The sequence below is a fragment of the Lolium perenne genome, chromosome 5 (assembly GCF_019359855.2).
Source record: "Lolium perenne isolate Kyuss_39 chromosome 5, Kyuss_2.0, whole genome shotgun sequence".
Classification (NCBI taxonomy): domain Eukaryota; kingdom Viridiplantae; phylum Streptophyta; class Magnoliopsida; order Poales; family Poaceae; genus Lolium; species Lolium perenne.
Window position 1 is genome coordinate 256,551,934 of NC_067248.2, and position 27,265 is coordinate 256,579,198.

General features: G+C 47.4%; 2 protein-coding genes and 1 pseudogene across 11 annotated transcripts; 1 reads left to right on the forward strand and 2 right to left on the reverse strand.

Annotated features, from left to right (window-relative positions):
• Window positions 1-1,524: 1,524 nt before the first annotated feature.
• Window positions 1,525-4,398, reverse strand: LOC127304369 (uncharacterized). The gene is made up of 3 exons (XM_051335056.1): window positions 4,126-4,398; window positions 3,761-3,992; window positions 1,525-3,719 (listed from the first exon to the last, which is right to left on the reverse strand). The coding sequence occupies exons 1-3, from the start codon at window positions 4,396-4,398 to the stop codon at window positions 1,525-1,527; spliced, it is 2,700 nt and encodes an 899-aa protein (XP_051191016.1).
• Window positions 4,399-7,865: 3,467 nt separating this feature from the next.
• LOC127302805 (auxin-responsive protein SAUR36-like) lies at window positions 7,866-8,525 on the reverse strand (annotated as a pseudogene).
• Window positions 8,513-26,036, forward strand: LOC127302803 (putative F-box protein At3g16210). 10 transcript variants are annotated; one of them, XM_071820488.1, is made up of 6 exons: window positions 13,782-14,401; window positions 14,523-15,300; window positions 15,429-19,922; window positions 22,933-24,397; window positions 24,501-25,300; window positions 25,429-26,036. In XM_071820488.1, the coding sequence occupies exons 5-6, from the start codon at window positions 24,585-24,587 to the stop codon at window positions 26,030-26,032; spliced, it is 1,320 nt and encodes a 439-aa protein (XP_071676589.1). In that variant the 5' UTR covers window positions 13,782-14,401; window positions 14,523-15,300; window positions 15,429-19,922; window positions 22,933-24,397; window positions 24,501-24,584; the 3' UTR covers window positions 26,033-26,036. The 10 variants fall into 10 exon arrangements, with proteins under 10 accessions (XP_051189396.1, XP_071676589.1, XP_071676588.1 ...); XM_071820487.1 differs by having other exon boundaries at window positions 22,936-24,397; XM_071820489.1 differs by having other exon boundaries at window positions 15,429-19,870.
• Window positions 26,037-27,265: the final 1,229 nt, after the last annotated feature.

The window sequence follows — 27,265 nt, forward strand, 5'->3', positions numbered from 1 at the left end:
ATGAATTCCCAGTTTCAACATTATTGCTCGTAGATAATTCCATTCTACCCTGTCATAGGCCTTCCTCATATCAACCTTCAAGGCCCCATACTGTTTATGTCTACCTCTCTTCTTTTTTATAAAATGAAGGCACTCATATGCCGAAATAATATTATCAGTTATAAGTCTACCCGGCACAAAGGCCGACTGTTCTGCAGAAATAATGTCAGGCAATATCTCTTTCAACCTATTTGCTTGAACCTTTGACACTATCTTCAGAATGACATTACACAGACTAATTGGTCGAAACTGAACTAGATCATCTGGGTTATTAACTTTTGGTATAAGAACCATGCACGTAGAGTTAATGGATGCTGGAGATTCAATACCCTTCAGAACATTCAACACAGCTCTAGTAACCTCTGCACCACATAATTCCCAGTGGCGTTGAAAAAAATGAGCTGGAAATCCGTCCGGGCCAGGCGCCTTTGTAGGGAACATCTGGAACAGAGCTTTTTTTATCTCCTCCTCCGTGTATGGCGCAACCAAAGAGGCATTCATCTCTGCAGTAACACGAGAAGGTACAGTATCAATAACATCATTCATGCCAAGAGTTCCTTCAGCCGTATAGAGGTTCTGAAAAAAGTCTCTTGCTAATTCCTTCATCTCATCCGGGTCTGTGGTGGTAGAGCCATCATGCTTTTTCAATTTTCTTATATTATTTTTCCTCTTTCTACCAGAAGCTTTCCTATGGAAAAACTGCGTGTTACTGTAACTGTCCCCCTCAGCAAGCCACTGGATACGTGATCGTTGTCTCCACATTATTTCCTCTCTATAGTTTAGCTCCACAATTTTGTCACAGACTTTGATCTCTTCATGACTAGGGGCTAGCCTGCCAGGAGATGCACGTAACTCAGCCAATCTTGCATGTAATCTCTTGATCTCCTTGCGTACTTCCCCAAACACATCCCTGTTCCACTTGTGTAGGTCACCTGATAAAGCATTCAGTTTTGTGTTCATATCTTCCAACGTCACACAATCTCCTGAATTTTTCCACACACTCTCGACATGTGCTAAGAATTGCGGATGAGTTTCCCACATCATTTCATATTTGAAAGTTCTCTGGCGGGAACGACTATTAGGCGCAGGGGGCCTCGGACTTATGCACAGGAAAATAGGGCAATGATCCGATTTAGCCGCAGTTAGATGCCTCAATTCAGCCTGGGAAAACATCTGCCACCAACTCGGGTTTGCCAAGGCACGGTCAAGTCGCACCCTTGTATAAGTACCTCCCCGGACTTTCTTCTCAAATGTCCAGTCCAAACCAACATAGCCTAGATCAGACAAAGCACACGAATCTGCTGCTTGTCTAAAGGCATTTTTTTTTTTTCGAATTTTCACCGGGGGGGAGAGATTCCCCACCTGAATATATTGAAAAAAAGGGGCAGACCCCAGGGTAAAGCCGTTCTTACAGCAGAAGAGGTGAGACAGGGGGGAAAAGGAGGAAAAAAAAAAAGAGGGATATGGGAGGACAAGAACAACGTCTTAGGGCGCTAGCCGCAGCGCGCGGTGCCAATCCCTAACATGAGCACGCAAGGCGAGGGGGAACCTGCCAGACCAAAGCGTGGCATCGTCGCGGCACGTCTTCAGGAGCAGCTGGAGCGAGGGGGCGGCGGCACGGAAGACCGCCGCGTTGCGTTGCTTCCACAGGTGCCAACAGCAGAGCATGACGAACGCCGGCGCCGTCTCGGAATGGACGGAGCACGGCATGGCGAGGAGATGCAGCTCCCCGATCCGAGAAGCAACGGGGACGACGACGCCGATCGCGGCCCAGAAAGCGCGCGCCGCTGGGCAGTGAAGGACCATGTGGCTCGCCGTCTCGAGAGCCTCGTCGCAAAGAGGACACCCCGCTTCCGAGGCGGAAAGAACGTTCTTGCGCAGGAGGGTGTCGCGCGTGTGGACCCTGGCCTGGACCAAGAGCCAGGTGAAGAACTTGACACGCGAAGGGGCGCAACTCCCCCAGACGAAGTCGGCGTGGGGAGAGTCAACACCGCCAAAACGGCACAACTTGTACAAGGAACTGGCGGAGAGTCTGGCATGGGGCGCGGCGCAGAGAGTGAGACGCCGCTGGTCGGCCCTGTCGGAGAGGGTGACCGCGCCCAGGATGGCCTCGAGCGACACCAGCTCGCGCTCACCGGCAGCTGTGAGCCTGGGGACGAGGATCATGTCGATCCCATGGAGCAGCACGGCAGCCACGGTCGCCTCTTGGCAGGTGGTGTGCGAGAAGAGGAGGCGGTGCGAAAGGCACAAGGGGCCGCTGGGGAGCCAGTGGTCGTGCCAGAAGGAGGTGCGCCTCCCATCCTCCACCGAAACCCGCGTGATCGAGCGGTAGAGAGGCACCAGAGCGCGCAGGCTCGCCCAGTGATCGCCGGTGGGCTCGGAGCGGACCGAGTCCGCGATGGAGCCGTCGCCGACCATGTTCCAACGCCAAGAGGCCCAGGGAGAGGTGGGATGGACGTGGAGGCGGTGGAGGACCTTGACGAGGAGGCAGGCGTTCTGCACCCCAAGGGCGCGCACGCCGAGGCCGCCCTCACACTTGGCCCGGCAGACCTTGTCCCAGGCAACCAGACACTTGGCGCCGCTGACCTGGTCACCGCCCCCCCAAAGGAAAGCCCGGCGAAGAGCATCCAGCGCCTTGATAACGGCGGGCGGAAGGAGCATCGCCGCCATAGCGTGGGTGGGAAGCGAGTCGAGGACCGCGTTCACCAGCACGAGGCGACCGGCGGGAGAGAGCAACAGAGCGCGCCAGCCCGATAAGCATTTGTCGGCCTTGGCGATGAGGGGCACGAACGCGTCGATGCCGAGCTTCTCACACGAGAGGGGCAGCCCCAGGTACGTTTGAGGGAAGCTTTCCACCACACATCCGAGGGCGGCGGCAGCACTAGCGACGCAGCCAGCGTCGACGTGCATGGGCACCATGGTGCTTTTGGTGAAGTTTATGACGAGGCCGGTGGCGCGGGCGAACCGGTCGAGGATCAGCTTGAGCTGGGCAGCAGCGCCGTCGTCCGCACGCATGATGATGAGCGTGTCGTCGGCGTACTGCAGCACCAAAGGAGGGAGGCCGTCGATGAGCGGGTGGCGCAACACCCCATCCATCTTGATCAGCTTTTGGAGGAGGTCGGCGACGATGAGGAAGAGGTAGGGGGAAAGGGGGTCCCCCTGCCTCAGCCCGCGCTTGCAGCCGATCCACCTCCCTGGCACGCCGTTGAGGAGGACCGCCGACCGCGAGGAGTGGAAGATGGCGTCGATCCAATCGCACCAAAGGGGAGGGAAGCCGCGGGCGAGGAGGATCTTCCGCAGACTCAGCCAGTCGATGGAGTCAAACGCCTTGGCGAAATCCAGCTTCAAGACGAGAGCCGGAGCACGCCTCTTGAAGCAGCACTGCACCATCTCCGTGGCGTAGATGAAATTCTCAGAGATGCTACGCCCCGCGATGAAGCCTGACTGATCAATGTCGATGATGTCCTCGATCTGGGCTTGGAGACGCGAGGTAAGAGTTTTGCAGATGATCTTCATGTCGCAGTTCTGGAGGGAAACAGGCCGGAAGGCGCTTGGCGGCAGCACCCCCTCGCGTTTCGGGAGGAGCACGATGTGGGAGCGATTTATACGCTCCAGGTCCGCTTCGTTGGCGTGAAAAGCAGCAAGGAGGCGCTGCAAGTCGAGACGACGGGCCACGCAGCCTGGTAGAAACTTGGGCCCAGGCCATCGGGCCCAGGCGCACTGTTGCGATCGAGCCCATCCACTGCAGCCCGGATCTCAGACGGCGAGAATGGGCCGATCAGCCGCGGCCCATCCACCGTGCGCGAGCCGCAGTAGAGCGCCGCCAGGTCAAAGCCCCAGGAGGTGGGTCTTTCTCGGCCCAGAAGCTCAGAGTAGAAAACATTTATCTGCGCGTCATCTCTGTCGCCTACACCGAAGTGTTCCTCTCTACTAAAGCACTTCATTATAGTCTCCTAAGCAGACCCACGGGAGGTCCGAATGGGCACATAATAAGGACAGGAGCTCCCATGTACGGTAACGACGCGAACGGTTGGCTTCACCATAGATGCAAGTCAATCGCCAAGGCGCTTTATCTCCATCAAGAACCTTCATGTCAATATGATTTTTCGAGAAACTCTGAAGGTCGAGCACTAGAGGATTATTCCAGTACATTGCAAGGCCTCCACTTCGGCCCTCGCTAGACACAGCATAGCAGTTATCATATCCAAAAGATCTGGTTAGATTCTCTAATCTAGTTTTCTCCAGCTGGGTCTCCAAAAGACAAAGAACCACTGGGGCGTATTGTAACACGAGGTCCTTGACCTCCTTAACTGTCGCAGCGTCGCCAGCACCGCGACAGTTCCAGCATATGCAATTCATTGTTCTCGGCGGTACCCCTCGAAGGAGCCCGCCGATACATTGCTTGAGTTCATATCATCATTCTCTAATAAATCTGCCTTATCCTTCTCCTGGTCCTTTTTAACTCGCTTAGGGTCCCGCTTCACCGGAGGACTTGGAGGTATCATAGGTGTAGGGATCAGCGTACGATCCTTGTCAGCAAATGCCCCTGCAATGGTCGCCACCATACCATACGGGAGTAGAGCAAGTGCATTTGTAGTTTCAATAGAACACCTCTTTCTGTTTTTTTTTTCAGCTTCATCCATTTCTGATTCAGTTTCCTTATTCTCTGCAGCTAGATCAACATTCTTCCATTCATCTCCGCGGCCACGACCACGGCCTACACCCGGGTTCCTTCCTACATTGCGAGCTCCACCGGCTCCCCTCCCTGGCCTTCCACCAGAACTTAGTGCCCAGGTAGCTCGCAGATCTTTAAACACTAAAGTAGATGGTGGATGAATACCATCTCCATGATCTTTGTATTCGTGTCCCATAAAACCACAGACCTGACACCAGTTTGGAAGTCTCTCATATTTTACCAGAAACAACTCTCTTTTACAACAACGAACCATAGAAACCACACTCTTCAGTGGATTCCTAACATCAAGCTTAACACGAACGCGGTAAAAATTACCAGTATAGTCATTCGACATCCCTTCAGATGCAATAAATTGCCCCACCTTTGACGCCAAAGATTTCACCATTGGTGCATACCCAACTGGCAGATCATGAATTTGGATCCAAATATCTACTGTAAACAGCTCTATCATAGATGGTTTGGTGAATCCATCATATGACTGAATCAATACAGGATTACCTCGAAAAGTCCAGGGACCTCCTTGCATCACCCGCTCCCAGTCCCCCAAGCATGCAAACTGGAACGTATGAAGATTATCCTCAAGTGACCTTGTCTTCACATCTTGAGCCAAGTCCCACGCTGACTTCATGTTCTTAAAGAACCAGAACTTGGAGTACTCACCATCCGTAAAAACCTTCGCGATCGCCAGCCAACGCGTGGCCTCGGCTGGCGGCTGGTTCTCCTCTTCAAAGACAACATCATCAAGGTCCTCCTCCCTCAATCCTAACTGCTTCATCATTGCCTCCAGCCGATCACCATCCCCATTACCTGATGATGATCCCACTTGTTCCTTCGACATGGCCAAAACCACGTCCCAACCTGATCTAAACCTGTAACCGTAACTCCGCCCTCCCGCTACGGTGAACCAAGGCTGGGAAGCAATACCAGATTGCCCCTTGATCAGCCCGAGAACAACAGTACCGAGGAGAGAGGTGACCTACGGGAAGGGGAGATCTCAACGCCGGCTGCACCGCGAGAGGATCAAAACCCTAACGTGAGGGGAGCTAGGGCTCAGCTAAGTTGAGCGCTTTTTTTTTGAGACTTATATTACTAGCATATAAAGGCCGGGTCTCTCTAACGGGCCTCGCTCGAGTCTGTTCGTTCATGCGGCCCAGTTTTAGTTGCCTCGGCTGAGCCCCGGCCTCTCGTCTCGTGATGGGCCTGTACCAATCATCGGCCAGCACTCGAATTAGATGGCCTTGCGCCACCGCGAACTCCTCCGCCGTGGCCATCTCTCCGGGGAAAACCTATACACCGACCAGGTCGGTGGCTACCGGCCACCGCACACCCCCTGGTCGGGTATGGTCCAGGCCCAGTTCGCTGTGCCTTTTCAGTTTTCTGTTTCTTTTTTCGTTTTTTATTTTTTTTCCTTTTTCTTTTCTGTTTTCTTTTTTATTTTCTTTTCTTTCTTCTTTTTGTTCAAACTGAAAAAATTTCAAATTTAAAAAATGTTCAAAGTCAAAAAGTGTGCAAATTCGAAAATGTTCAAATTCGAAATTTGTTCAAATTCGAAAATCGTTCAATTTTCGAAATTTGTTCAAATTCGAAAATCGTTCAATTTTTGAAATTTGTTCAAATTTGAAAATCGTTCAATTTCAAAATTTATTCAAATTCGAAAAATCGTTCAATTTTCGAAATTTGTTCAAATTCGAAAATCGTTCAATTTCAAAATTTGTTCAACTTCGAAAAATCGTTCAATTTTTGAAATTTCCTCAAATTCGAAAATCGTTCAATTCGAATTTTGTTCAAATTTGAAACTGTTCAGATTTAAAACAGAGAAAAAATGAGAAAAGAAAAAAGAAAAACAAACTTGGGCCGGCCCGTCCGTACCGAATCCACAGAAAACCAGTCCAAGCAAATCGTGGGCCGGCCCATCAGGGTGGTCGGTGGCTGTTATACACCGACCAGGTCGGTGTAAAGCAGCTCCCATCTCTCCGCCGCCTGAGCTCCCCCGCAAGCAGCAGAAGCTGCCCCGACGTCCCGCCTCGAGATGCGCCGCTCCCCCCGCCGGGTTCCGAGGTTAAATCCAAGTCTTGCCCTCTCCGGATCCTCCTTTTGTCGTGTCCCTCTCGGCCTCTCCCCCTGCGTTGACTTAGGTACTGATATGGTGATAGCAGATGCTACGCTACTTTTGTGACAGCATGTGATGATTCTAGTGAGAGTTCCTTAGCAAGGAAGAGTTTTCAATTATTCTGGTTTTGAAGTTGGGATGTTGAAAATATTACGTAGCAGAGTTCAGTTGGTTTTGATTATATGTTCACGGCTATGTTTCATGTTGTCCTGTCCTTTTTTATTTTTATCAAAGTTTCAGTATGCCTAATCTGCACAGTGCTGGACTGATTCAGCATGTCCACATTAAATTTGTAGAGGTGAACTGAATGTATTGTCAAATTTATGGAGCTTGGTAAAATTTATCTAGGCTAGAGCATATCTACTCTAGCACCTTTTCTTAAATAAAAAAAACTCTGGCAACTGGTCATGGCATCTAATTAACCAGACGTGGACAAGCATTAGGATGGTTAAAAGGAGCAAGTGAATGAAGGAAATAAACGGAGAAACAGAATGCTTATTCAGTGCTAATCCGTGCCAGAGGGTTAATCAGGAGAGCAAGTTAATTCTTCCCTTAGCCTAAGAAATCATAAGCGCCGTCGCGTGAAGGCTGTGAACTGGATCTTCAGATTCTTTCCATTTCGCGTTGGTTTAGTTACTGCACATGGGCCTCTGCACTTTTGTTAGGATAGCAGATGCTGATTTCATTGAACTGCTTCTTTCGTTGTTTGAGTATGGGCGTGAGATGAGCTATATTTCTTGTGCCTTGTCACGGCAGTTGACACTTAGGATGGTAGAGTACCTTTTTTCTATGCACATACAAAACCCTGTTGGGTTGACTCGTTTTCTCATTTGCCTTGCTGAATATTTAGACAGCAAATTCTAAGTGCCACCGTGGGTTTATGGTTTAGTATTGGATTTAAAATTATCTCTTCTTTAGAAGGAAAATTTTATTGCTTCCGGCCTCTGCAGTAGACCCATTATCTCAGCTCTTTACAGCATCCCCTTCGTTTTATACCAAGTACTAATAGTAGGATATACATTCAAATGCAAAATTGTTCTTCTTCACCTGTTTACTGGGTATGTGCATACATCTATTTACAGGTAATCACATCGAGATCTACCAAAAAGGGAGTGCATGTACATGAAGGATACGTCGCCGCCTCTCACTAACTAAAAATATAGCTAGTGACTGGCCAAGACCTTGTAAACCATGGCGATGCTACTCAGGTTGCTGCATGGAATTACAACGGAGCTAAGGACTGCCCTCTCCACCTCTTCCGAGGGCTTCCTCTTAAGCAAGCACATGACGTATGCCATCACGGCCGCGTCGCAAGGTACCGTGATCCTGCTGTCTTCGCTCGTGAACCCAAACTCGTCCTCCGACATCCTCAGGAGCTCCCCAAACACCGTCGTACCGAGATATGCCAACGGAACCTCAAACCGCTCTCCACCAGCAGTGTAGACGATGCAGTGGCCCTTGTCCGCGATGGCTGATGCGCCGCCGCGCAGGCTGGCATCTTTGATTGCCCCCGTTGTTGGCAGCCGCCGCTTCCCGAGGGCCGCCATCTGCTGCCACTTCTTTGCCTGCTGGACTAACCTCTTAGGAGAGATCATGGTGTGTTTTGTCTGATGAAGATGCGCTTTTTTTCTGAAATGTGTTGGTGCTAAAGTATTTTTGGGTTGCATGAAGACGCTTGTGTTCTGGTTCCATGTTTTTATAGGGTAGCAAGGGAACACTTCAGCCATAAGTCTGTCAGATGGATCTAACCATCGGTACGACTAGTCTGCGAGAGGCCAAGTCATGAGCTTTATCTTCCTGGAGGTAACCACTTGCTCTGCATGATTGAGTTTGATGCCATTGTTGCTTCCTGGTGTGCACTTTAGGTCCACTTTGTTTATCCTTTTGTTGTCTAGTCTATGTCAGTCACATTCTTCCATAAAGGTAGTCTGCCTCATGCTGCTTGGTTTTACATTCCTAACGGGTTCCATTGATGGGCAAGTTGTGGTGAGCACAGCCTTGATTTGTTTGTGTAGACTAGTCAACTTGTTTTGGGGGCTGAGAGGCTGAGCCAACTTGTTGATGTCGAGATACATGAAAGAGAGACAATAAAAACATAGTTTGTTTAGCCATCCCCACGGTTTATCTTCTTACTGAACTAATGTCTGTCACACTTTGGTTTCCAGATTCCCTATATATTAGTCTGTGGTCCATAGATTCGTCCTGTATTTATCTTGCTTTGTTAACCACTTCACCATCTGCTGCTCATTACTTACATTTCCAGCAATACTGTGGCCTACAGTCCATGGTTTCTTCTCTATTTTTTGGTGGCCCATCGGCTATTCTAGATGCAGGCGTTGTTCACATGGAGGTTTCGTATGCAGACATTGTTTTCTTGATCCAGTCAAACTCCAGTTGGCACCTATTTTCTAATGCACGTGGGTTTCTGTTTTTTGATAGATTTATGTGCTTATTGATTACAGTATCTTGGGACATATTCTTGATGGCATATCCACTTTGAAATAGTCAATTAATATGCTTGTATTTCCTTAGCAGTAAGCAATTTTACGATATAGACACTTATATATCATACAATATATATGATAGAACATGAAACAATTAAAGAAGTAAGGTTGTTACTTTCCTTGGAGTGATTACTTCATTATGTAACTTTCTTTACCACACTTGGAAATGGGAAGTGGTGCCTCTTAGTTTCTGTAGTTTTAGGAGGCCAAGTTTTAAAGGATCTGTACCTTGAAGCCCTTTCACTGCTAGGACTCCGAGGTTGAAGTAATTTCTTAAACAAGCTGGCTTGCAAAAAGGGTGGCATGCTAAAGTTTAATTTTCTATTATCCAGTGTTGAAATATTTACATCGTATACTGTTTCGACCGGACAATCAAAACAGAGAACAACCAGGGCAAACCTTTACACATTTTCAGGAGCTACAAACTGCGAGCTGCAGTTCGCACCGTAGAACTTGAGTGCTGGCATGGTACTCTTGTGAATATATGTTGAAGGTTCTGCATTTCTTAATTAAGTTCGCCAAATTCTTGGATTGCAGTCTCTATGAAAATACACATGAAGGGATTCCATGGCGAATATATCTTCAAGGTTCTGCATTTCAGGAGCTTTTAGTATTGCATTTCTTAACTGAGTACGCCAAATCCTTGGCACTTTTAGTTGGGGTTTCGTGGTTCTCTTTTGAGTGGGGTTTTTCTACTCTTTGCATCATCTTGACATTTTCTTCTAATGCAAAATGAGACACGCTTTGGTGTGTGTTTTTAGATAAAAAACAGAGCATTCATATTTTCATTGGCAGTTTTGAACCACGTTATCCTCAAACATTGTGGTCTCCAGTGGACAGATGGTCTGTCCTTCAACACAGCAGGTAATATTCATATTTAGCATGCCATTACCCCATTAGTAATCAACATATATAGGAGCTGTTAGTCAAATATTTTGTTCACCCATCCAAGTTATTTGCTGTCAGTCTACTTCAAGCACATCTCTGAGCCTGATTTTTTGCTTTACTGATGGCTTTTCTGTAGGTGAATATAGGCTGCAGCGAAATTTTTGGAAGGGCTTCATGTTTCTTTATGATGTTTTGATTATATATCAGCAGCGTCACTATTTCAATGGATTTTCCCCTCATTTAACAATTCAGCATTTAGCATACCAGCAGTTGGACATCAAATCTGCGATATAAAGCCTCTTTAAGTCTTTGGTCAGTGATTAATCCAGACATTATAAGTGGTAAATATAGGAGACAACAAGAACACACTGAAACTTAAATTTTTCTTCCCTGACTCTATGGGTCATTTTTTTTCATAGTTTCCATGCGAGAAAAGAAGTTCAGTAAAATTTCCTGATTCAACTGAGAGAAGGGCTGGTTGGCCCAATTTTTTTGTAGAATGGTACCGGATTTTCTTTTTAGTGTAACATAGTAGTTTTACTAAGTTAATAACCAAACTACTTTCCACTCTGCTTAAGTGCATATGCAGCGCTTCATGTTTGTGTAATGTAGTACTCCCTCAATTCATAATAACTGTCATGGTTTTTGTTCAAATCTGATTAAAAGTGAACTAAAACCACGACGGTTATTATGAATCGGAGGGATTAACAAGCTTTGTTCTAGGATGATGGACATCTATTTTTCAAGATGATGTGAAGTAAAAAGGAGATGAAGAGCCGTGGGGCTTGAAGTGAAAAAAACGACGACGACACATGCGGGAACACAAACGGCTGGACTACCGCGCAGGTGGATGATAAGAGAGATGGCTTATGTATTAACCTGCCTTATTCTCAAAATGGTAAATATCAATCATATACACCTTTGATTCATATGTGTCCTCAAAATGTTGTGTTCCAACCAGCCTTATTTAGGAAGCGTGCTTTGATCAAATGTAGGAAAAGCTTCCAATAATTCCACAGAATGTAAAAATAATATCCTAATATCCTACTGATAATTATAAACATAATATGCATGCTATTCTTTGTTTCAATATTGCTCCACATGACTGAATTCTTTTCTTAAGATGACATCAAGCTGTTGTAAAACCATGTGAAGTGCCACCCTAGGAAACTTTTACAACAATAGGAATAAAAATCTTCATCTAGGCCTACTAATTTGATACAACAAAACAATGCCTGATGTCTTCACTGCCATATGTGATTACGTAAATATAAGATGTCCTCTTCAGTACCTGCCATATATTCAGTTGGCTAATGTTGTTTTCTTTTTCACTAACAGGGTTTGCTTCCTATAAGTGGAATAGATCTTTCCGTCTGTCCTTGGGTTCTGATGTTTTGAGCTTTACTGGACTCTCTAATTGTTGTTGTTTTGTGCTCAGAGCATCTCCCGTCCCCGCCCCACAGGGGACGCACCGGGGACGCCGGACGCACCGAAAAGCGAGGCGGGGAGTGGCGGGGCTGACCCGTCAGCGGCACATTGAATTTTAACCTAACCGTCGCCTACCTCGCGATGGAAGTTATTGACGCGCAGCGATGGTGCAGTTCCCGCAGAGGCGCAGCGAAGCGTCTCGTCGCGCCTAGCTCTGCGTGCCGGTGTTAATGAGCGCCACCGGCCTATAAAAAGGGTCGCCTCTCATCGTCCCTCTCACACACAAACCCTAGTGCCTCTCTCCCCAACCCTAGCCGTCACCATCTCAAGAGTCGACGCTATTGCTGGTAGAGCCGGAGGCTGAGCTCGCGGCCGTGGCCGTGGCCACGGCCGCGGCAGAGCTGCACGCTCGCTGTCGCCTGCGACGCCGTCGTCGTCCTCATCGTCGGACAGGCAGGACGAGGAGGTGCCCGTGATGTTCGAGTTCATCGTCGTCCTCAAGGGCGACCCACACGACATTCAGAGGCTGCCAGACGACTTCACCGACTTCGTCACCGATGACGAGCGCCTGGGATCGCTGCATCTGCGGGAGGATGGTTGCCGCTGCTGCCGGTGGATCGTCGACGTGATCTAGGACGCGCGCGGCAAGATGTACCTCCACATCGGCTGGGAGAAGTTCGCGCGCTACCACCGCCTCGAAGCTGGCTTCGTGCTCGTGTTCTCCTACTTCGGCGACAGGGACATGAGCGTCAAGGTGTTCGACGAGACGAGTTGCCGCCGGAACTACCACGGCGATAGCGCCGAGGAGGACGGGGACTGAAGAATGTTGTTTCTTCGCAGCGAAAAAATGCACGAAGGTTTCTGGATGTTCTTCCTCGGAAGAACGATTAGGGCACCCTCACCTGCTGGATTTTCCAGTTTGGGTGACTGGGTGTGCCCTCGAGTGTTCTTTCTTAGCAGCAAACACACGAAATCTTCGATGCCCGGCCTAGTTAGGTTTAATTTTTTTTGCAATGTTTTATATTTGTGTCAACCATGGTTCAAACTATATATTAGTTTGTGGAAAACCATGTTCCAAACTATATCTTCATGTAAACCATGTTCCAAATTATGTATTAGTTTGTGGAATATTTCTTCTCTTTATTGAAATAAAAATGCAAAAAAACAAAAAAAGAGTATTTTAATGTTTGGGGTGGATTTTGGGGGACGCGACTGGGGAGCGACATTTTCCAAACGCGGCACGAACGAAACACGTCCCCCAAACGCTCAATCCGACGCCGTTTGGGGAACGGTTTGGGGGACGCGACTGGAGATGCTCTTATGAGTTAGCTTGCCATTTGTTCTGACGGTTACATATGGAATGCAGATAGTAGTAGCCTAGCATATGTACTGAAGTATACAGTAACCATCTATTTTGGCTTCATACTCATAATAAGCGACAATGTCTCTATAGAAGATCATGACGTTATGTATGCGTTGGCACTTCCATATAATTTCAGATGGTTTACTTAACGTATGTCAACCAATATCTATTTTCTTTGTGCAATACTGACATCTTGTGCCGGCTTTCTTTTCACAATACTGACATCTTCTACTCCAACAGTGAATCTGTTGCTTCTCAGGTTTTTTTTTCCATGACAATTCCAAAATTCTGATGATCTATATGCTGTTACATGACTTTGTGCACCTAATAAAAGCTAATGCACCAGTAGTCAGTTACTTATTCACTTTTCAGATTTCTTAACTCAGGAACACGGCTGCAAAATTTGTACAACAATTTATATATCTTCATTGGCGCGGCATGGGGCCATGCCAACTTCCCACTATCTCTTTATATGTGTGGTCTGCAAAAAAGAAAAATGTTTGAAGAAAAAATAATTTCCTTTTACCTTCCGGGAGAATAACGATTTTGTGCTTTTTTAGCCTACAATATAACGTATTATCTAGTAGAACTCTCCAGATATGTAGATAGCATGTGTATGTATCCACATAAAAAAGATTGGAACTGTTTGAAACATCAAATACCACTTTTGATTTTTTTGTTAAGAAAATATCGAGATTACCGGAGATGGGGAGGCAAAATACCTCTCTGGATGGATGAGTAAGTTTTTTTTTTTTACTAATTTTGTTACTTTTAAGAGTACTACTATTGTTTTTCGGACGGTGAGAACTATTTGTTTGGTTTTGAGCTTGATTATCAGTGTAAACCATAGACTAAAGTTTTTTAGAAGGTATTCTATGACATGAAATTAGAGAGAGGGAGTCGCCGATAAAGCTTACTCCCCCTGTTTGTCATTTCCAAGTCACTACCTTCCCCAGGTAAATCTTTGTGATCGAGAAACTAACGCCCGAATATTGTTTTCTTTAAACAGGTTTACCCGGAAAGAAAATCAATATGAGTCAGCCCTACTGAGGTTACTAGAAATTCACTAATACTGAAGACTGAACGGATCAAGTGTAGTGCAGCAGACATCTTCATTTTTCTGCAGCAAAATCCGTTACTAAGTAACACCACCACACGGCCAGGACTCGCACATCTCACAATCTACACTACACGGTCGGAGCGGAGTTCAATTTACACACAGCCAAGAACAACCAGTGCTGTCCATCCGAAGAAACTTGCGCATCTGGCCGGGAAGGGGCAGCGGATCCTAGCAGTTGGCAGGCCAGCACTCGTCTTCCGCTGCCGTCGCCGACGAGGGCTACTGCGTGGTGTAGGCCGCCGACATGGCGCAGGTAGTTCGTGCCCAAGTAGTCTTATGAAGTTTGATTCCGATCCAGATCGCGTTGGTCCTTAATCGACCCGGTCCTGACTCCTGAGATCCTTTTGTCCTCAATGAATTGTTCTTTCTTCCAGGGAGAGATCCAACAGATCAAACCAAGCCCCAACAAAGCGATCGCCTCAGAGAGGAGCAGAACAGGGCAGGCGTTACACCAAACCATGGCGACACCGGCAGACCTGACGCAGCAGTTACCGGAGGACTTACTCATCGCCGCCTTCCGCCGCACGGCCTCGCGGCGGCTCGCTGCGTCTGCAAGGCCTGGCACGCCCTCGTCGACGCTCTCGACCTGCTGAATCCCTTCCGGTCCTCGCATGCCGGCTTCTTCATCAACTACCGCGATCTCGATTTCTCCGAGTTCTTCTTCCGTCCCCCGAGAGACGGGGCCGCTGCCGTTAGTGGCAAGATGCATTATGTGTCCCTCACGGAGCACGACGATACAACCGTCCTGCATCACTGCAATGGCCTCCTCCTCTTTTGGTACTACGTGGTCAACCCCGCCACACGGTGCTGGGCACCCTTGCCGCCGCCCCCATCTGGTCCGTATGACATTAACGTCGATCCACGGTATATAGTGTTTGACCCTCCCGTCTCACCACACTATGAGGTGTTGATAATCCCACCGCCTCCGCGCCACGACATGCAACAACTCGAATGGCCTCCATCGCCATTTGTTATGCATGTCTTCTCTTCAGCAACGGGAAGCTGGGAGAACAGGTCCTTTGCTCGGCAAGGGGCTGCCATAGGGACCGTCGGCAATATACAGGAGCTAATGAAGCCACCGTTCTCCATGATGCGAGACTACTCTGCCTACTGGCATGGACAACTTTATGTGCTCGATCGGTTTGTTATGAGGTATGAATGAAATAGTACCTTTTTCCGTATGATTTCGTTTTTTTTATTAACCCAGTTGTGGTTTATCCACTATATGAAGTTGTGGTTTATTGACGCTGTTTTATTGTCAATGATATTATTTTCGCCAGAATATCCTTATCAAACTGCACCTACCAAGCATTTCAGCCGCCTGTACATGTTGGTACGAGGGATCAAGAGCTCTGTCTTGGAAGGTCGGAGAATGGGGTTTATTTTGTGTCGTATGATCATCGATGCCGACTTCGAGTCTGGATCCTTAATGAATCGGACAGCGAGATCAAGTGGGAGCTGAAGCATGATAACAACCTTAATGATATGCTCTCAGGTGGAATGTATGATCAAGAAGTTCAAGGACCCTGGATTATGGAAGATGTCAACTACAATTTCTATCACTCTACTTCTCTAACCAATATGGAAGAAGCAGAAGAAAAGGATGCATTTGAATGGAACTCGGATAATGAGAATACCCTTGTGTTCTTGGGTTGCGTGGAGACTCTTGTGTTCTGGTTCCATGTTTTTATAGGGTAGCAAGGGACAGGGGGAATACGCAGCCATAAGTCTGTCAGATGGATGTAACCATCGGTACAACTAGTCTGCGAGAGGCCAAGTCATGAGCTTTATCTTCCTGGAGGTAACCCCTTGCTCTGCATGATTGAGTTTGATGCCATTGTTGCTTCCTGGTGTGCACTTTAGGTCCACTTTGTTTATCCTTTTGTTGTCCAGTCTATGTCAGTCGCATTCTTCCATTAAGGTAGTCTGCCTCATGCTGCTTGGTTTTACATTCCTAACGGGTTCCATTGATGGGCAAGTTGTGGTGAGCACAGCCTTGATTTGTTTGTGTAGACTAGTCAACTTGTTTTGGGGCCGAGAGGCTGAGCCAACTTGTTGATGTGGAGATAGAGAGACAATAAAAACATAGTTTGTTTAGCCATCCCCACGGTTTATCTTCTTACTGAACAATGTACGTCACGCTTTGGTTTCCAGATTCCCTATTTATTAGTCTGTGGTCCATAGATTCGTCCTGTATTTATCTTGCTTTGTTAACCACTTCACCATCTTTTTTAGATAAAAGGCACTCAGGTGCCCGACTTTGAATTAACAAAGCCAACAACGGCGAAAACGATACAAAGTGCTGAACCCAGCTTACAGAACGACACCACACACCCACACGAACTACTGAAGAAGCTACAACCGGAATCACGACCAAAAGGCTCAGCCAAAGCATCTACGAGGACTCGGAGAAGAACAGGAGTCTACAGTGTCGGGCCGGAGCTCACTCGAGAGCGAGCCATTTTCACGCGCGCCTCAACCAAACTCCTCCGTCGCAGAAATGCCACCGGAAGCCGACCACCACCGGGGACCGACCCACGATGCTCGCAAACCGAAGAGCAGCGCCAAGGAAGCTCGACAAGGGAAGAGCACGGAGCAAGCCTTGCCGAAGATCGCTGAAGAATCACCTCCGACACAACCTTAGGTGAGCCTCGCGCTGTGGGCTCCAAGACGGTGTCTTCAAGAAGAGCACGACACCGGAGTGCCGCCACCGCCCGATCCGAGGATCTTGGGTTTTCACCCGGACAAAGTAGAGTGACGGAGGTTGGCCTCACGGCGCCTTCAACAAGGGAACGCCGTCCGCGGACGCCGCCGCCGTGGCCCGAGGGGCAAAGGTTTCCCCTTGGCAACCTCCCCACCATCTACACCCCACACCACTCGACTCGTCGAATACCACGTCGCCCCCACGACCATGGCACCGACCAGCACCAGAGCTACTGGCTCGCCCGCCAACCAAATAGCTCCCCCCTTCCAGGGCCGCCGCCCCGGCATCCCAACCCTGCCCGCTGCAGCACCGAGGAAAGCAAGAAACACCGCCGCGAGGATCGACCAACAAGCCCCAAAGAAGGCCAGAGAGGCAGCCGCCGGCCACCATGGCCGCCGGGTACCAGATCTGGGGGCGAACTGGGCCTGGCAGGGCCCGGGACCCCTGCCCCAACCCGCACGCAGGGCGGCCAGGGAGGCCACCCAGCCCACGCCTCGCCCTGCTCCATCCCAGAAGGCCTCGCCACCGCCGGCCCGCCCGGCCGTGGCCGCCGAAGTTCGCGCCGCTGTGCTCGCCGCCCAGATCCCGCCGCCGGCCGAGCTCGCGCCGCCCAGCACCGCGGACGCCTCCGCTGGAGCCGCCGCCGCCCTGAGTGCGCCCCACACACAGAGCCACCACGCCGCCGCCGGAGCAGCCGCGCCGCCACGCCCCCTGTCAGCGTCGCGCCCCTTTGCGACGAGACCGCCCGCGCCGGCGACACCGCGAGGAAGGGAGAGGTGCCCCGCCGCCGCCGGCGCCCCCGAGCTTCGCCCGGCGGCGCCCTCCTGGCGGCGGCGAAGCGGGGGAGGGGGAGGAGAGCTCGGCGGCTGGGCGATTTAGGGTTTCGCCCTGGGCGTCGCGGGAGCCCAGGGACGAAACGTTTTCACCACTTCACCATCTTCTGCTCATTACTTACATTTCCAGCAATACTGTGGCCTACAGTCCATGGTTTGTTCCTCTATTTTTTGGTGGCCCATCGGCTATTCTAGATGCAGGCGTTGTTCACATGGAGGTTTCTTATGCAGACATTGTTTTCTTGATCCAGTCAAACTCCAGCAGGCACCTATTTTCTAATGCACGTGGGTTTCTGTTTTTTGATAGATTTATGTGGTTATTGATTACAGTATCTTGGGACATATTCTTGATGGCATATCCACTTTGAAATAGTCAATTAACATGCTTGTATTTCCTTAGCAATAAGCAATTTTACGATATAGGCACTTATATATCATACAGTATATATGATAGAACATGAAACAATTAAAGAAGTAAGGTCGTTAGTTTCCTTGGAGTGATTACTTTATTATGTAACTTTCTTTAATACACTTGGAAATGGAAAGTGGTGCCTCTTAGTTTCTGTAGTTTTATGAGGCCAAGTTTTAAGTACCTTGAAGCCCTTTCACTGCCAGGATTCCGAGGTTGAAGTAACTTCTTAAACAAGCTGGCTTGCAAAAAGGGTGGCATGCTAAAGTTTAATTTTCTATTATCCAGTGTTGAAATATTTATATCGTATACTGTTTCGATCTTACAATCAAAACAGAGAACAACCAGGGCAAACCTTTACACATTTTCAGGAGCTACAAACTGCGAGCTGCAGTTCGCACCGTAGAACTTGAGTGCTGGCATGGTACTCTTGTGAACATAGGTTGAAGGTTCTGCATTTCTTAATTAAGTTTGCCAAATTCTTGGATTGCAGTCTCTATGAAAATACACATGAAGGGATTCCATGGCGAATATATCTTCAAGGTTCTGCATTTCAGGACCTTTAGTATTGCATTTCTTAACTGAGTACGCCAAATTCTTGGCACTTTTAGTTGGGGTTTTGTGGTTCTCTTTTGTTCTTCCCAGTGGGGCTTTTTATTTTATTTTATTTTATTTTATTTTATTTTATTTTATTTTATTTTATTTTATTTTCTTTTCTTTTCTTTTCTTTTCTGGCTGTACTCTTTGCATCATCTCGACATTTTCTTCTAATGCAAAATGAGACACGCTTTGGTATGTGTTTTTAGATAAAAAAACAGAGCATTCATATTTTCATTGGCAGTTTTGAACCACATTATCCTCAAACATTGTGGTCTCCAGTGGACAGATGGTCTGTCCTTCAACAGAGCAGGTAATATTCATATTTAGCATGCCATTACCCCATTAGTAATCAACATATATAGGAGCTGTTAATCAAATATTTTGTTCACCCATCCAAGTTATTTGCTGTCAGTCTACTTCAAGCACATCTCTGAGCCTGATTTTGGCTTTACTGATGGCTTTTCTGTAGATGTAGGCTGCAGCGAAATTATTGGAAGGGCTTCATGTTTCTTTATGATGTTTTGATTATATATCAGCAGTGTCACTAGTTTCAATGGATTTTCCCCTCATTTAACAATTCAGCATCTAGCATACCAGGAGTAGGACATCAAATCCGCGATATAAAGCTTCTTAAGTCTTTGGTCAGTGATTAATCCAGACATTATAAGTGGTAAATATAGGAGACAACAACAACACACTGAAACTTAAATTTTGCTTCCCTGACTCTATGGGTCATTTTTTTTAATAGTGTCCATGCGAGAAAAGAAGTTCAGTCAAAATTTCCTGAATTCAACTGAGAGAAGGGCTGGTTGGCCCAATTTTTGTGTAGAATGGTACCTGATTTTCTTTTCAGTGTAACATAGTAGTTTTACTAAGTTAATAACCAAACTAATTTCCACTCTGCTTAAGTGCATATGCAGCGCTTCATGTTTGTGTAATGTAGTACTCCCTCAATTCATAATAAGTGTCATGGTTTTTGTTCAAATCTGATTAAAAGTGAACTAAAACCATGACGGTTATTATGAATCAGAGGGATTAATAAGCTTTGTTCTAGGATGGTGGACATCTATTTTTCAAGATGCTGTGAAGTAAAAGGAGATGAAGAACCGTGGGGCTTGAAGTGAAAAAAATGACGACGACACATGCGGCAACACAAATGGCTGGACTACCGCGCAGGTGAATGATAAGAGAGATGGCTTATGTATTAACCCGCCTTATTCTCAAAATGGTAAATATCAATCATATACACGTTTGATTCATATGTGTCCTCAAAATGTTGTGTTCCAACCAGCCTTATTTAGGAAGCGGTGCTTTGATAAAATGTAGGGAAAACTTCCAATAATTCCACATATTCAGTAAATGATTAATACTTGAATCTATAAAAATAATATCCTGCTGATAATTATAAACATAATATACATGCTATTCTTTGTTTCAATATTTTTTTTGACGTAAGAACACATATATTAATAAAATAGCAGGCCGTCTCATTAAAAACCTTTCAGTCCCCTTAGTTACCCTGGTAAGGAAAAGAGTGCGTAAGAAACCTGCTGCTCGGAGATTACATATTGTTCATACAATCTAAGGTGATCAAATCCCGAACGTAGTCAGGAGCTGAATCACGCAAACAACCAGAAAACCCAGATGTACCTAACTGAGCCAGGACATGCGCTACTCCATTACAACTTCGCTCCACTTTTAAGATAGCAATATCCCGGAAAATCTTCAGAAGTTCCCGCGCCTCCAATGTGGCAACCCAGCTAGTGGATCGAACTTGGCTTGTGTCTATTATCGCATGTACTGCACTGTAGCAGTCCGACTCCAGCATCGCGGCCACCGGCGAATAGAAATCAGTTGGCGCAAACCTTCAACGCATGCAATGACCTCGGCCTCCTCTGCACTCCCACACAGCGGGAAGGACTTCCATTCAGCAAGTATAGGATGGCCGTTATGATCCCTGATAATAATACCGACTCCCACATTCTTGGTCGTAGGGTCCCAGCCAACATCGACATTAGCCTTAACTGTACCATCAGATGGAGGAGACCATCTCGCAGCTTTAATCATTTCCTGACCTCCATTCCCAGTGAAAGATCGATGATAATTGACTAAGTATGGGACAGAGAGGCAGAGACGGTAGCCTTCCCATTACCATGAACAATGTTGTTCCTCTGATGCCAAGCACGCCAAAGTAAGAATATAATCTTTGGCCTCTGATCCTTTAGAGCATTACCAAGAAGTGCAAAGATCCATTCCTTCTGATTCTCACGAAAAGCCAACTCGTCGGGTAACACCCATTGTGTACGCACCTCCTCGCGGAGTGCACGCGCAACAGTACATGAAATAAGAGCATGGTGAGAGTCCTCAACCACACAGCCGCAGATCGAGCAGGTCGGATTAACCGTAGCTATACGCCGGTTCAAATTCTGTCGAGTACCAAGCGAGTCCGACGCCACCCTCTAGGCAAAAATTCTAAGTTTTGGAGGAACATTAGCTTTCCATACGAGGTCCCAAACTTTCCTTTCTCCAGTAGGATTCACACTAGACTGACCACCGCAGAGATCTACAAGTTTTGGCTGCATCCCAATACGATAAGCGGAGCGGACACTGAATAATCCATTGTGTTCCCCGCTCCAGGCTATAAAATCATCAGATGCTCGAGGTGCCAATTTGATACTAAGAACCACGCGGCGTCATGGCCAAAACAGCAATCACGAACAGCCTCCTCATTCCATGTTCTGTTCTCTTGATCAATGAGCTCGGACACCCATTTACGGCATGAATGGCCTTTCTTTCTGTCCAACTTGAGAGCACCCGGACGTGGGAGCCAATTGTCCCTAAATATTTTAACACTTGAGCCCGTACCAATCCGCCAAATAATTCATTCCTTCAGTAATTCGAGGCCATGAACAATACCTTGCCAAGATTGAGATTGATTCTGGATGAAAGCTGTGTCCAGAAGGTGACCAGACTGATAGTATCTAGCTTTGAGTAACCGTGCACAAAGACTATCAGGGGAATCGATCAAACGCCAAGCCTGTCTGGCGAGAAGAGCTTGATTGAACATTTGCAAATCACAAAAACCAGTACCTCCATATCCCTTTGGTCTGGCCACTTTATCCCAAGAGAGCCAGTGCATCTTTCTCTTGTTGACCTCATCACCCCACCAAAAATCACGAATAATATGCTCCAAGTCACCGATTAAACCAGTAGGAAATTTGAACACCCCCATAGCATATGTAGACACTGACTGCAAAATTGATTTGATGAGAATATCCTTTGCACCCGAGGACATGTATCTTTCTGACCAATCACTTGCATGCTTGGTAAATTTTCCCTTGGTAGACTTGAACTTCCCTTTTGTCAACCTCCCTTCAGGCACCGGCAACCCAAGGTATTTCTCTTTGAAGCAAGTGGTTTCATATTTGAGGATCTGTTTAATCTCAGCTTGTACCTCATTCGAGCAGCTTTCCCCATACATTATAGAACATTTGCCAAGGCTCACTAGCTGTCCGTTCATATCTATCAAGGATGGATTTAACAATATTTGCTTGATCCACCAAGCCTTCAAAGAATAAGAGACTATCCTCGGCAAATAAAAGGTGGGAGATACCCGGTGCACGCCGGCATATGTGTAACTCACGCAAAGACTGGGCCTCAATTTCCGTCCGGATAAGACAAGACAGACCATCAACAACAAACAAGAAAAGGTATGGCGAAAGAGGATCACCTTGGCGGATACCACAAGATGGAGTGAAGGAGTCCAACATATTTCCGTTAAAGCGCACTGAGTACCGAACGGTGGTGACACAAGCCATTACCCACCGAATCGATTGATTTGAAAGCCCAACTTCACTAAAACCCCTTCCAAAAACCTCCAGTCGACGCGGTCATACGCTTTGACCATATCCAGCTTATAAGCACAAAACTTCTTTCGAGCTGCCGAACCCGTGTGAATGGCATGTATACCCTTCTTTGTTTCAATATTGCTCCAGATGACTCAATTCTTTTCTTAAGATGACATCGAACTGTTGTAAAATCATGTGAAGTGCCACCCTAGGAAACTTTTACAACCAGGGGGCAATAGGAATAAAAATCTTCATCTAGGCCTACTAATTTGATACAACAAAACAATCGCCTGATGTCTTCACCGCCATCTGTGATGACGTAAATATAAGATGTCCTCTTCAGTACCTGCCATATATTCAGTTGGCTAATGTTGTTTTCTTTTTCACTAGCAGGGTTTGCTTCCTATAAGTGGAATAGATCTTTCCGCCTGTCCTTGGGTTCTGATGTTTCGAGCTTTCCTGGACTCTCTAATTGTTGTTGTTTTGTGCTTATGAGTTAGCTTGCCATTTGTTCTGACAGTTACATATGAAGTGCAGATAGTAGTAGCTATACATATGTACTGAAGTATATCGTAACCATCTATTTTGGCTTTATACTCATAATAAGCGACAATGTCTCCATAGAAGATCATGACGTTATGTATGCGTTGGCACTTCCATATAATTTCAGATGGTTTACTTAACGTATATCAACCAATATCTATTTTCTTTGTGCAATACTGACATCTTGTGCCGGCTTTTCTTTCACAATACTGACATCTTCTACTCCAACAGTGAATCTGTTGCTTCTCAGTTTTTTTCCATGACAATTCCAAAATTCTGATGATCTGTATACTGTTACATGACTTTGTGCACCAAATAAAAGCCAATGCACCAATAGTCAGTTACTTATTCACTTCTCAGATTTCTTAACTCAAGGACATGGCTGCAAAATTTGTACAACAATTTATGTATCTTCATTGGCGCGGCGTGTCGCCATGCCAACATCCTATTATCGCTTTATATGTGGTCTGCAAAAAAGGAAAAAATGTTAGAAGAAAAAATAATTTCCTTTTGCCTTTCCAGAATGACGATTTTTTGTTTTTTTAGCCTACAATATAACTTATTATCTAGTAGAACTCTGCAGATAAGTAGATAGCATGTGTATGTATCCACGTAAAAGAGATTGGAACTATTTGAAACATCAAATACCACTTTTGATCTTTTGCTAAAAAAAATATCGAGATCACCGGAGATGGGGAGGCAAAATACCGGAGTATTTGTTTTTTGAACAGTGAGAATTATTTGTTTGGTTTTGAGCTTGATTATCAGTGTAAACCATACACTAAAGTTTTTTTTAAAGGGTATTCTATGAAGATTGCATGAAAGTAGAGAGAGGGAGTCACCGAGAAAGCTTCCTCCCCCTGTTTATCATTTCCAAGTCACCAATCTTCCTGAGGTAAATCTTTGTGATTGAGAAACTAACGCCCGAATATAGTTTTCTTTAAACAGGTTTACCCGGAAAGTAAATCAATATGAGTCAGCCCTACTGAGGTTACTAGAAATTCACTAATACTGAAGACTGAACGGATCAAGTGTAGTGCAGCAGACATCTTCATTTTTCTGCAGCAAAATCCGTTACTAAGTAACACCACCACACGGCCAGGACTCGCACATCTCACAATCTACACTACACGGTCGGAGCGGAGTTCAATTTACACACAGCCAAGAACAACCAGTGCTGTCCATCCGAAGAAACTTGCGCATCTGGCCGGGAAGGGGCAGCGGATCCTAGCAGTCGGCAGGCCAGCACTCGTCTTCCGCTGCCGTCGCCGACGAGGGCTACGGCGTGGTGTACGCCGCCGACACGGCGCAGGTAGTTCGTCCGAAATTCGAATTCCAGATCGCGTTGGTCCTTAATCGACTCGGTCCTGACTCTTGAGATCCTTTCGTCCTCAATAAATTGTTCTTTATTCCAGGGAGAGATCCAGCAGATCAAACCAAGCCCCAACAAAGCGATCGCCTCAAAGAGGAGCAGAACAGGGCAGGCGTTACACCAAACCATGGCGACACCGGCAGACCTGACGCAGCAGCTACCGGAGGACTTACTCATCGCCGTCCTCCACCGCCTTCCGCCGCACGGCCTCGCGGCAGCTCGCTGCGCCTGCAAGGCCTGGCACGCCCTCGTCGACGCTCTCGGCCTGCTGGATCCCTTCCGGTCCTTGCTGGCCGGCTTCTTCATCAACTACCGCGATCTCGATTTCTCCGAGTTCTTCTTCCGCCCCCCGAGAGACGGGGCCGCCGCCGTCAGTGGCAAGATGCATTACGTGTCCCTCACGGAGCACGACGATACAACCGTCCTGCATCACTGCAATGGCCTCCTCCTCTTTTGGTACTACGTGGTCAACCCCGCCACACGGTGCTGGGCACCCTTGCCGCCGCTCCCATCTGAAATGGGCGTTGGTCCGTCTGACATTAACGTCGATCCACGGTATATAGTGTTTGACCCTCCCGTCTCACCACACTACGAGGTGTTGATAATCCCACCGCCTCCGCGCCACGAGATGCAACAACTGGAATGGCCTCCATCGCCATTTGTTATGCATGTCTTCTCTTCAGCAACGGGGAGTTGGGAGGATAGGTCGTTTGCTCGGCAAGGGGCTGCCATAGGGACCGTCGGCTATCTGCGGGAGCTAATGAAGCCGCACTTCTCCATGATACGAGACTACTCTGCCTACTGGCATGGACAACTTTATGTGCTCGATCAGTTTGTTATGAGGTATGAATGAAATAATACATTTTTTCCGTATGTTTTTTCTTTTTGATTAACCCAGTTGTGTTTTATCCACTATATGAAGTTGTGGTTTATTGATATTGCTTTATTGTCAATGATACTATTTTCGCCAGAATATCCTTATCAAATTGCACCTACCAAGCATTCCAACCGCCTGTACATGTTGGTACGAGGGATCAAGGGCTTTGTCTTGGAAAGTCGGAGAATGGGGTTTATTTTGCGTCATTCGATCATCGTTGTCGGCTTCGAGTCTGGATACTTAATGAATTGCTCGGCGAGATCGAGTGGGTGCTGAGGCATGATAACAACCTTGATGATATGCTCTCACGTCGAATGTATGATCAAGAATTTCGAGGACCCTGGATTATGGAAGATGTCAACTACAATTTCTATCACTCTACTTCTCTAACCGATATGGAAGAAGCACAAGAAAAAGATGCATTTGAATGGAACTCGGACAATGAGAACACTCTTGACAGTAAACTTAGAGTTAGGAATCACTGCAATGGAAGTGAAATCCTTGGATTTCATCCTTATAAAGAAATTATCTTTCTAAATGAATCAGAAGATAGAGGATTAGCCTATCATCTCAATAATTCGAAGATTGAAGACTTGGGTAGCATCTACCCAAAACATTACGTTTCCATGTTTAGTTCCATAGAACAATCTTTTCCATACACACCGTGTTGGATTGAGAATTTACCTGGCAGCATTTAGTCAACTGTCATTTTCTATTAAAAAATGTACGTCCTTCGCCTATTGGTATAAATCACTGAAGAAAGTAAAAGGAAATTTGGAAGGATGTGCAAAACTACTATCCTAAACCTAAAGAGTTGTTGGATTAATATTGCGGGTCTAGGTCGAGGGACACTATGCTGTGTACTCCGTTCGTAGGGCATGATCCGAGGTGTCGTTGTGCCTCCACTATACCTGGGCATGTGTCGGGCCGGGCCGGGCCTCGGGCCGGCCCGAGGTAGGCCCGACGCAAAATAATCCGGCCCAAGCCCGGCCCGGCCCGACCAAATTCCCACCAAGCCCGTCGGGCCATCGGGCCGCGGGCCGGGCCGTAGTGTTAAAGTGAGTTTTCGGGCTACCCAGGCCCGGCCCGGCCCGGCAGTCGGGCCAACATTTCTGGCCCAAGCCCGAGTTTTTCGGGCCGGGCCCGGGCCGGGCCGTCGGGCCGGGCTGCCCATGGCCAGATATGGCCTCCACGCAACGGCCTTCGGGGAGCTCCCACGTGATGAAAGGATCATGTTGCCATGAGATGCCGTGACGATGGAGCATGTCTTTCCCCTAATTGAGGAGGGAGGCTTCTGAGGAGGTGGAGATGTCGTTCTTGAGCTCCATCGTTGGCCGGCATATTCATCAACTTCTCCGACCCCGAGATCTCCGAGTTCTTCTTCCGGCCCCCGAGATATGCACACACCGCAGTCAGCGGCACGCTCGACTATGCGCCCACGGAAAACGATGATACCGGCATCATGGATCACTGCAATGGCCTCCTTCTGTTCGGCAACTACGTGGCCAACCCCACCACGCGGCGCTAGGCACCCTTGCCGCCACCGCCACCAGGGTTTTGTTAAAAGATCGGACCACATACGTGTGTATTTGTATCGTATGTGCCTTGTATTGTAATCCTGCCAAGTATATAAATAGAAGAGGTGGGGAGCACGTTGCTCCATCCACGAAACCCTAAACTTGCGTTTTATCTTGGTATCAGAGCCTACAGCCGTCGCACGGGTCTCTCTCTCCCGAACGCGATCTCATCGCCGCCGCCCTCTCCGATGGGATCCTCTGGCGCAGCGATGCAGCTCTCCGTCATCGGCCCGGTCGTCTCTCCACCCGTCCTGACGGCTGCTCCCACGGTTCCCACCGTTGCCTTCGTCTCGATCGCAACAACTTTGCTCTGTGGCGAGCTCTCACCCTCACCAACCTCTCCAGAGCCTCGCT